We start from the raw sequence: 10,730 nt of genomic DNA on the forward strand, positions 1-10,730 counted from the left end.
GTTTTGCTGGCAACTTAATTACAGATAATATGATAAATCATGGGTTTTTCCTTTGTTTATTTGAGCAAGATTGTACTCACAATGAAGCGGGATTAATAGGGGTGAAGCTTTTACATTAAACAACTTGCATTTGTTAAATCTAACATTAAAGGGAATTCCGTATAATTTATAATATTACATTAAACACAGCAGTCTTTAACTTTACTCACTGACTTTACTTTTCATTTAACTGTTTCGTGCACAATTACGTAAGGAGATCTCTGAATTGTTGCTTCATAAGGCTTTACCTTGCAGATTCTCTTTAATGACCTACATAGTACACTTAATTTAGGTCAACCATATGACTCAGTGAAACTGTGTATCACTGAATTCATTCAGATCTTCATCTGATAAATACATAACATATTTACGATATCTGGTCCCTCTCTTCTAGATCAATTTGGAGAAATGTCTTCTTGACAAGGGCTCTCTGTATGTTATTCAGCAACAGCCAACCAGTAGACCCCACTCAAAAGTAAAAGTCTTAGTCATTTACTCAGTAAAAACAGTCTTGAATGACAGTGGCATTTAGGAGAGCCCACCTATCTCAATTTAGACTTACCTTGACCTTAAATTCCACCCACGTGTACCAGTTTCAAACCAGTGGGAAGATGTGACAGACACAGAGAGGGCAACCTAAATATCAGATCCTTATTTGAATTGCACTAGTCTTCCTGCCTTGACTCAGCCGAGCATATACCCCCAGCCACATGAAACGCATGTCACCCTGTGGCTTTATAGTGTCCTGCCCACAGTTTTTAAAGAGGAAACTGAATCATAACTCAAACATGGGGTCTATGGGAAAACCTGTTAGAGGGTTGTTGTTATCATGCTTAGGACAAGGCTGCATGGACATTATTAATTCAAAATCACCCCCCTTTTTATATTACTGCGTGCACCAATTGAACAAGAAGTGCAGTTTTTGTTTGCAAAGCTTTATGGTGAAGCATTGTTTCTTCTGAAGTGCTGCTGATTCAGGTGGCTGATTCTAATAAAGAGTCTTGCAGGATGACTGGTATGAGCTTAAGTTTCTGTTTGTTTTGGAAGTAGGCTGTATCCTTAGGGCATACAGTGTTTCTTGTCTCCCCTTTGCCAAGATTATTGGGAAGACCTCACCAGAATCCTCCTCCCCAACATCAATCTGGAGAAGTGTCTCAGCATGTTTTTCTTGCATGGTATGCTCCATTTTGATGTGTGTGTGCGTGAGTGTGAGACAATCACAGTCTGACTGCAGACATAACACGTACAAGAGACAACTGTTTCAGTAGCAGTTCTCATTAGGTGTTTGTACTGCAGAAGAGAAGTTTTGTGGAGATATTGAAGCATGGTGATTGTAGTTTTCAAATTTGCTGGTAAATGCTTAAGCATACAAAGCCTTAATTGCTCTGACTTTTAAAATGCACTTCATTGAGTCCTCCACAGTGATCACTTTTTTTTTTTTTTTTGCAGGATTTTAACTAAGTGGAGTCCCATGTGATACATTGCTTAATACAAACTGTGTTGCAAAGTCAGATCGCGCCACCTACTGCTTGAAAGTGTTAACTACAACAAGCTGTTTCAAGGTTCATGCCAGTATTAACACTTTGTTGCATCAGAACCCAAACTGGTGATGCATTTAATACAATAATCTGTTCAAGAGATTAGATTTGTTTTTTATTTAAAAACAAACAAACAAAAACAACCCCAAAATCAAACCCCCCAAACAATACACTGCACATTCAATAAAAGCAGCAATATGGACTCGCCTACATAGAAAATCAAGTATACGCAATAAACATATTTACATATTACACAGTCATATTGCATTATGCTATACTATAACAATGTACTCATTTCTATAAGCACATTTCTATACTTTACATACACATCACAGGATAATGGAATATGTCTTACAAGTTGCTCCTCAGACTCTTAAGGTAGAACAGTATGATAAACACATTTGTTACCAAATAAAGACTAAAGAATTCATGTCACACTGAAAAAGAGCACTTGGGTTTCCTCCAGTTCTCTCATCACGTAGTCACTTGTTCATTAGAACAGAAGAATTCACAAACTTCTTCTCTGGATGGTGTAAATTAAGATACAATTCAAAAGGGGAATAATTAGAAATAAAGAACCACCAAACTGTGGACTCAGTCTGAAAATTGACTCAAACTGTTCGGTCATTGCAACTGTTAAAATAATTTAAAGAATATTACATAGAATAGAATAAAAGCTGCAAGATATTGCACTGTATAAACACTTGTTTTGCTATTATCACATGGTCAATAAACTAATATACAATAAGCCAACTGTACATTGAACCGAAATACCTTTGTGTTTACAGCAAACATACTATTACAGCTTAATGCTTGCCTCACCACACATTCTTTGTTCTTGAATGCAAATATGCAGCTGATCGTCTGACAACAAAACTGCTCACACCTGCTTTGTAAAAGCACTTGAGCAAGCAGTTTTTCTGGCTGCATGCGATTCTGCTGTAGTGCATTTGCAGGTATGGAAAGCAGACTGGTCTTTAGTAGTGCGGACTGTTGACAACGCAATGTTCCCAATCCCTGGCCATTTCTGTCACTGTGACCATGTCACAAACCGTCCATCATGGCCAGAAGGTCGTCCCCTTTGTTGCTGACACTGGGAGACTGATCTCCTGACTCTGTAAATTCACCCATGATCTTGGCCAACTCTGCATTGGCTTGCTGGTCCTGAAAGACAATAAAACGCACCAATCAGAGTGTTGGATGGGCCATTACAAGGATTTGAGCCTCATCACAGTAAATCTGGTTGGTCTGGCAAAGCCTCACATCTTGAATCAATTACTATACAGTCTTAAGCCCAACACTGAGATAAGTAACATTTAGCCCTCAGTGCAATAAAGGTTTTATCAGAGGCGGGAACAAATAGTCCATCAGTGGTTCGACTGGATTTCCCCCACCCCCCCCTGTCAGAGATAAGAAGCCTTGATTCAGTCTTTTTGAAGTTTACCTCTCTTGCTTCTTGGTTCAAAGGGGCGAGCAATAGGGCATTTGTTCGGATCTGAAATGTATCCTTTTTCACCTGCTGTTTGACGGATGCTACTTTAATAAACAGTCTAGAACCTCTATGAAAGCTGTGCTCATGGCTGTTACAATGAGTCCTATAATTCAAATAATTCCATGAAGAGTCCTGATCATGCATTGAGATTTTTCAGAACTAAGGTCTGTTTTCAGATACGTTTCATTTCACTGGAAAAGCAAGATGTTTATATATGGAGGTTAAAGTGGGAGAAGAGCAGCACCCCATCAGAGATAGAAGGGAAAGGGAAGCAGATTGTCTAAAGCATAACAAATACCAGTGTAATTTTGTAAGTTTTCCTGGTATGTAATCAGTTGTGTAGTTTCTGCAGTGACAACAACAACAAAGTTCTCATAGTGTTGAAAAGAACAACAATACTGAGATTTTTAATTTTATAGTCTACCCTTGCCCTTTGATGACAAATTGCTTTTCTGTAAATAAATATGCCAATTACACACACACACACACACACACACACACACACACACACACACACACACACACACACACACACACACAAAAAAAATGCTGGATATGCAGCTTTCCTACACAAGTTGGCTGCGATTTAAGGTAATTTAGATTTACCTTGGTTGCTTGGATGTTTATGACTCCATATGAAAGCTCATCGGGTCTTGATATTAATGCCTCTCTGTAACAGAGTCACAGTGTTACTTCTGATTGTTTCAAAGAAAATAAAAAGTATTTTTCACATTTGGAATAGTAATGAAATCATTACATCTGATACATATGGACACTCACTCTTCTTCTTCGTCAGTAGCAAAGAGGCTAATTCGGAAGCCAGTGTCTGCGTTTCCTGGTTTCTGAACTTCTAACCCTCCCATTAACCTGGCCAGCAGGTTCAGTTCCTCTTTGGCCAGAGGGTTTGGAGCAGCGCTGACCTGTTGACACACAACGGTGTGTTAAATTTAAAAGTGAAGTTGTATGCTTTACATTTATAATCGTTTTGTGCGTTATTGAAATTGTCAGTTTTCACCTTTGTATGCTGAGCAGAATTTTTAGATGTGCCAGACATGTGAGTTTCCACTGGGCGACTTACACTGTACCTACATTTGGGTTTTGTTTTTTTTTTAAAAAGGGAGAAAACGTGTCAACATACAATGGTGTTCAAACACTGACAATGAAACAGTCTTTCAACATTGTAAGAATGGTTTGTACAATTTTAAAGTGAAAAAGGAAACAATGCACACCAAGACATCTGTGCTCTGTTAAGTTTTGACTAGTGTCAGACCAAAATTTGGTTTTTAGGGCTTTGTGCACATACTTCACAAGGAAATGCCAGATGATGAAATTTTCAAAGCTGTGACTCACTGCTTAAGCTTTTAATGAACAATTCACAGCTTAAGCAATGGAAGCAGCTGCCTATCATTCTGAAACACATCAATTATTAGCAAAAACGGAGGGTGGGGTTTGGAAAACTAAGAGAACTTTCAGAGAGAAATTGTAGGATTACTAAAAAAAAAAAAAAAGCTGTTGTTTGAATGCAAAAGGCCTTCGGGAAGATTTAACACGAAGCTAAACTGTTCTGTTGTGCTGCAACAGCTGTGCAAACGTGACCACCATCAGAAGAAAACATTTCCTGTATCCTTACCACAAAACTAAGCATCAGACGTTTGCAAATCAACACCTAAACCAAACCTTGTGCATTGTGGAAACAAGTACTACAGACTGACATTTTTAGAGCTACATTCAGCAAAGGTATATGTGTAGAATAAAAGGATGGTGATTTTAATCAAATGCACCCCTCTCCAGCTGTGCAGGATAGGTTGAATTTGATATGTTTTAGGCTCTTGTGGTAGCCAGTGCAACTAGTAGAAAGAAGAATTAATTAATTTAAGCAAATTCTGGAAACTAAACACAGTATTAGTTTAAAAAAAAAAAAAAAAAAAAAAAAAGAAAGAAAAAAGTTGATTGTAAAAAAGAAAAAAAAAAAGAAAAGAAAAATAAAGATGCCGTCCACAACAAGATAATGATCCTTAACACAATACACTACCTCAAGGGTGCTTTTGCAGTTCCTTTCATTATCCTTTATAAAGGTTAATCGGGTAATTTCTCTTTTGTGTGCTTAAAATCCATCTCGTCCTGGCTTACTATCACAAAAAATGAAAACTGCATAAAAACAACAAGGCATGTTTATATAAGGGAAGATTCCAGCATCGTACATGTTTGTGCCCAGTTTTGTGACTCTATCACCAAAGATGTCAAAAGATCCTTCACGGAGTGCAGTGGTATAGTTCCCTCCATTATTGAACTTCAGCCTGGTGAATTCCTCACCTGTACAGCTGAACATCCTACAAAAAAATGACACACACACACGCACGCACGCACGCACGCACGCACACACACGAGAGAAATAGAGACAGGAAAGCATTTAGTACATAGTATGATAAAGAGCCTTTATTTCCTGCTTAAATGTTTCACACAGCAAATCCTTAAGAATTTTGATCCAAGCTAAACATGCACGGTATCTAAAATTAGAAGTCAAATACTTCTTGAACGAGACCTCTGTAATGCAATTAGCTACAGATAAGCTTACGTAAAATCAGATTACGGTGTCCAAGTAAGATAGCAAAGAGACAATATGCAAGACAAAGCGGCAGACATTAAAGTTCAATGAAAAGAGAAAGAGTATATTATCAAAGCCACTTATTTAGTCTTACTCATTGACAATATTCTTTAAACTTCAGACTGCCTGGGTCTGAGGGATAAGAGCTCTTTACTGTGGTACCTTATCAAGCCAGGGACTTGAGTGCCATGGGGCACAGGACCACTGGTGGGAAGAACAAAGCGGCCATTTGAATTCTGCACTTTGTCCTTGAGGAAAATAGATACCTGCCATAGAAGAAGGTACAAACACAGAGAAAGTAAACATTAACTGAACAAGCAGGAAAAAATTAGTTATACCATCTTCATAATAAAAAGTCACAAATGATGACTCACCCTTATATGCATGTCTTGAAAGAAGATAAGAAGAGTTTGTCTAATCAGCTGGAATTCACCACTGGACAAAGGCGTATACATCTAAAAATACATATTGGTATTAAAAAAAAATCTAAACTGATGAAAACATTTATTTATGCTGGCGGTACTGGCAACACAGAATTGAAATCGCTAGCTTAGATGGCTTTCTTTGTCTTAAGTGGGCCTTCATAGCTTGCTTGGTCATTTCTAACACAAGAGGTGAGTTTTGTCTTGGAGGAGAAGGCCTGAGGAGAAGTAGTGACTCTCAGTACATCACCAGCTGCAGTATAAGAGTATTAAACCAGTTCATATGCCACGTGATTACACTCTTATTAAGAATGTCCTTGATTTTCTTTCCCCCATGAGCTTTTCTTATCTTCTTCATTTATCTTTATGTAGTTAACCAAGGGGAGCTTCTTTGCATGCTACTTTTTTTAAAACCATATACATCTTGCTGCAAACTGCAGGAAAAAAAAATCCCCACAAGCAATATAAAATATTTCTGACTATATTTTCTTGTAACAAATGTGAAGACAGCAAAGTCCCACATGTAGTACCTCTATCAGCTGTCGGTAAGTCTCATCAACCTGGCTGAGAATGCTGGGAGTATCTTTCACAAAGTCTTTGATTGCATCCATGTGGTTGAAGGACACAAGGAGGATGTCCTTAGGTCGTGGACAGAGAAGCACCTGATACTTAAAAGCCATGGTCATCAAGTCATAGAGCTATGAACAGGGACACATTCATCAACACATTGTCTTAGGCATCAGAAAAATGCATGCTGTTGTTGAGTGATAAACAGTAGAGGGAGACATAGTATGTAAATGAATGTGCCTTATGCTTAAACACAACAAAAATGTTACATTATACACTTGATTTATATTGATTGGCATGAAGGCAAATCTAATGTAGATCCAATATGCATAATGAAAAGGCTGTGATAAAAACATCTCTGTGTGGTTTTGAAGAAATGTAACTGGTGCATGGATAGAAAGTCAATGCTTGTAATTAAAAATGCAAACAAAATATTGGGAGCACAAGAGTAAATTAAAAACACACAGGCTGTATATGAATACATGATGTCTTACCTTGTCCATACTAGCTTGATTGAGTCTCATTATGGATGCGTGGGCCAACCTGTCAAACACGGTCCGTAGGGCCTTCTTGGAATAAAGCTCCTGTGGCTTAAAAAGCTCCTCCAGGAACTTTTTGTTAAACATGGTGGTGATGATGTCATTCATAACTATTCAGACAAGCAATTAAAGCACAAAATGTTAATTAAGGTTAGACAAATGCCCTTCCCATACTATTAGCTCAGAAGCAGGCAGATTAGCGCTCTACACTCTACATTGCCGAAAACGATTTTACCCAGAGCTGAAACCCAAAGACCCTAACAAAGCAGCAGACCTATTTATCAGAAATCCTACAGCCAAAGATGTTTTTTTGGAGGGTGGGGGGAGGTTTTGCCTTTTTTTTTTTTTTTTACCAGTATTGCAGGAGCAATACTTACCTTAACTAAACCTTTAGGGTTTACTTAAAAAGTGCTTACATTTTAGATCACTCAAGTTTGGGAAAGTAACATTATTTTGTGGCTAACTTACTGGGGGTTCAAGGTATATGACTAATTCACTTTGGTTCATGAAGTGAAGTAATTTGTCCAGCATATGTATGCGAACGCCACCTTGGAAGCTTGAAAACTGGAGTTTTGGAATACAGACACACATAAGAAAGGTTGTTACAACCAATGAAGCAGGACATTGTTTGTCAGCTCATCCGTTATTCATTCATTATTTACGCATGGCATGGGTTCAGGCTAAGCCAAAGCAGAGCAAAAGAGCTACTAATGCATCAGCGCCTCATTGCATCTTGTAATAATACCTCTCTTTCTGTCCGCCTCTATCCAGCCAGGTATTGTGGAAACTTTATCAATCCAAAGGGAAATGGTACGTAAGTAAACAGCTGATTTTAAGACTGCCACGTGTGCTGGTGGTTAATGCTTAACATCATCTAATATCATTTTACAACAAACCAGTGATATCTTTTAAACTGACAGAGCGGCAACAATACACAATTGTTTTACAGGGCTTCCAGTCACACTCTCCTACGAAAAGACATGTCTTATTTTGACTTTCTGATTCGACAGAGACACCGACATCATCAATACAGAAACAAGTAAACGAACAACATACATGTGCACTTACTGCGGTCTAACATTAATATTTTTTCTGAACAGGATAACAATTGTGTTGCTAGCTGGAAAGCTGCTAAACTAGCTACCTTTCTTAGCTTTGTCAGCAGGGATATTCTGAGCTCGGAGACGCTGGTCTAGGATGTACAACATTTCCCCGCCGAGATTAATGAAAAGCAGCGGCAGAGTCCTTGAAGACATGATGGAATTTGAACAGCTGAATCTTTCCAGACAAAACAGCTAGCTCGAATGTTTTAGCTGGTGGGTGGTCTGTCTGTTTGGTAAAGCCGCTTCTGGTTGCCAGGCCACGAAATAAAGAGCCAATCAGAGCCCTATGTAGTAAATACGTAAAAGAAAGGGGCGGGATTAGACGAGGTACAACCGCGTTGTAAATTAGGAGCTCACTGATTAGAGATAGATGGACCATTTTTCACCATGTAGTCATACATATTATATAATTATATATAATATAATGCAAACCAGTGGTTTCATGGCAAGTCTAAGCATTCTAACCAGTACAATTCGACTTATATGACAATTATAACGATATTATAATTCATAAGGAAGATCAACCTTTTACTCAGCTGCTCACAACTGATTTACGATAATACCCAACAATCTTTTCTAGAAGCTATCTTGGACGTTTTTAGTTGCATAACTCTTACGTTGAGAAATAAATGATATAAGGTGAGCCATCAAATTTCAAAAAGTTGTTCAAAAAATTTGATGCCTGTTGAAAATGCACTTTATTTACAATAATACAAAATTGCTCTTGCAAGTTAGGGCCAAAGATTTAATACACACATAAATGCATACTTCATTAAATGCTTTTTTTGGTTTGCATGAAAGCTCCATGGGTAAACAAGTTACTTCCACAATAGCTGAGCATCATGAAAAACTCTTGTTACTGTGAAATCTCTCCATTCCTGATGCGGATTTCTCTTGCCATCCTGCACATTTCACAATGTCCACAGAAGAAGATCATCAAGGCGTCGTTGCATATTGTTCCCTGTGGTTAAAAGATTGCATAAATTACAGAAATGTTGCAGATTTCTCAATTGTGGGAAACGCACAAAATTTCCCATGTTTGCAAAATCTGTGTCTTTCATAAAAGCAAGACTGAAACAGACTATCATACGTGCAATACTTACAACCTAAAGACTAATTGCATAAGGTACGGTATTCTGAAGTTTGGATTTTATAATAACTGCATTGAGTTGCATGGGTAACATACCTGAATACCATAGGTTAATCTCATGTGAGTCCTCATGGCTGTTAAGCCTCCAGGCACGCAACCCAAACAGCAGTTTTCACCATACTTATTTGCTGTGTAGCAGCTCAGTGCCAGTGGACAAAAACAACCGACGGCACCTAAACAACACGAGTACATTTATGAATGTCTAAAACGAACAAAACAAAGTGTGCATGCACAAATGATGTGCCTTGTACTTACAGACCAAACAGTCACTGCAGCAGGCACACAAGCCTGTGCTCCACTCTCCTGTTTGAACATTAGTCCCATAGCCGCCAGCACCTGGTTGATGGGTGACCACTGGGTTTGACATTTGGATTACTTGGTCTGTTTATTTGCTCTGTGGTTTAAGTACCTAGTCAAAAACATATTAGAGAGCATTAGATATTTGCACACTAATTAACATCACATATTTACAGAAAACCCTCCTCAACACAGCATGCAACAGTTTACTCTGTCATTTGAGGTAAATCAAATTATGATTTAAAAAATACTTTTTGGACTTTCCCTGTAAAATATATATTTCTAAATAAAACATTGTTGCAGGAATACGTTAGTGTAACATGGACTATTTTCACAATATCGTATGAAAGAGAGTCATGTATGTGGTTTTTAACCCAAAGAACAAATGAAAGCCCATGTTATCTTGTATCAAGGCAGCCATAACGGAAAGGCCAACTTTTAACTATAACATGCGCACGAATTGCAAATATAATTTTTATGTTTAATTTAAGAATATTTAACTTTTAAGTTTATCTGCTGCGAAAGGAAAAAATGGTGTCACTTACCAGAAGAGTGTGAGAGTATGAGCTCCACCTGCTCAAAATGACAAGTTGCACACCACACAGGAAATTGTGACGAGCTTGAGCTGTGAAACGCTGGTTTGGCAACAGCCTGCACTTTCTGGGGACGACAAAGATCTGTGGCGATTCACTGGCAAAAAATCAGTCCATTAACAGGAATTGCTTCTTTTTTTTTAGTCTGATAAAGTGTACAACCTCAAATCACAAGGTCACAAGCACATGTATGTGACTGAGAGTTTAAAGTTTTTCTGATCTCATGACAGATCAGTAGACTTCAGGGAAGCCATGCAGTTAGAATTGTTAAGGTCACACTTTCATATGACACCCACAAATGCAACACGTTCTTGTCTTGAGGTTTTAATCTATTAGAACACTATATCACTAGTGCAGTATGCAAAAGAAGGGATGGATTTACTCA

At 38.0% G+C, this 10,730-nt stretch overlaps 2 protein-coding genes across 6 annotated transcripts; both read right to left on the bottom strand.

Annotated features, from left to right (window-relative positions):
- Window positions 1-1,679: 1,679 nt before the first annotated feature.
- oscp1b (organic solute carrier partner 1b) lies at window positions 1,680-8,838 on the bottom strand. Of its 5 annotated transcripts, none has more exons than XM_086311163.1 (11): window positions 8,347-8,838; window positions 7,948-7,989; window positions 7,158-7,312; window positions 6,627-6,734; window positions 6,049-6,129; window positions 5,837-5,940; window positions 5,271-5,399; window positions 4,085-4,154; window positions 3,850-3,989; window positions 3,676-3,739; window positions 1,680-2,741 (listed from the first exon to the last, which is right to left on the bottom strand). In XM_086311163.1, exons 1-11 carry the CDS (start codon window positions 8,456-8,458, stop codon window positions 2,622-2,624), a joined length of 1,125 nt encoding a protein of 374 aa, XP_086167289.1. In that variant the 5' UTR covers window positions 8,459-8,838; the 3' UTR covers window positions 1,680-2,621. The 5 variants fall into 5 exon arrangements, 4 of the variants coding, with proteins under 4 accessions (XP_086167289.1, XP_086167287.1, XP_086167288.1 ...); XM_086311161.1 differs by having other exon boundaries at window positions 6,627-6,794; XR_015131512.1 differs by having other exon boundaries at window positions 2,673-2,741; window positions 3,827-3,989; window positions 6,627-6,794.
- A 141-nt stretch (window positions 8,839-8,979) lies between these two features.
- Window positions 8,980-10,438, bottom strand: LOC147318944 (cornifelin homolog). Its single transcript, XM_086311171.1, has 4 exons — window positions 10,298-10,438; window positions 9,711-9,864; window positions 9,492-9,628; window positions 8,980-9,266 (listed from the first exon to the last, which is right to left on the bottom strand). The coding sequence occupies exons 2-4, from the start codon at window positions 9,820-9,822 to the stop codon at window positions 9,162-9,164; spliced, it is 354 nt and encodes a 117-aa protein (XP_086167297.1). The 5' UTR covers window positions 9,823-9,864; window positions 10,298-10,438; the 3' UTR covers window positions 8,980-9,161.
- Between the last annotated feature and the right edge of the window lie 292 nt (window positions 10,439-10,730).

Source organism: Aulonocara sp. 'chitande type north' Nkhata Bay, linkage group LG11 (assembly GCF_057382095.1).
Source record: "Aulonocara sp. 'chitande type north' Nkhata Bay isolate Kocher_YH1m ecotype deep benthic linkage group LG11, A_spYH_male_GT1.1, whole genome shotgun sequence".
NCBI lineage: Eukaryota > Metazoa > Chordata > Actinopteri > Cichliformes > Cichlidae > Aulonocara > Aulonocara sp. 'chitande type north' Nkhata Bay.

What these genes read in the sequence shown, in the direction of transcription:
- oscp1b (XM_086311161.1), bottom strand. Translation starts at nt 8,458, where the DNA reads ATGTCTTCAAGGACTCTGCCGCTGCTTTTCATTAATCTCGGCGGGGAA. An exon ending in AGAGGCGGACAGAAAGAGAG is followed by an intron (nt 7,313 to 7,947) that starts GTATTATTACAA and finishes TTGTCTGAATAG; the next exon opens with TTATGAATGACATCATCACC. An exon ending in TTCAAGACATGCATATAAGG is followed by an intron (nt 5,941 to 6,048) that starts GTGAGTCATCAT and finishes CTTCTATGGCAG; the next exon opens with GTATCTATTTTCCTCAAGGA.
- LOC147318944 (XM_086311171.1), bottom strand. Translation starts at nt 9,822, where the DNA reads ATGTCAAACCCAGTGGTCACCCATCAACCAGGTGCTGGCGGCTATGGG. An exon ending in CTGCAGTGACTGTTTGGTCT is followed by an intron (nt 9,629 to 9,710) that starts GTAAGTACAAGG and finishes CGTGTTGTTTAG; the next exon opens with GTGCCGTCGGTTGTTTTTGT. An exon ending in GATTAACCTATGGTATTCAG is followed by an intron (nt 9,267 to 9,491) that starts GTATGTTACCCA and finishes TTTTAACCACAG; the next exon opens with GGAACAATATGCAACGACGC.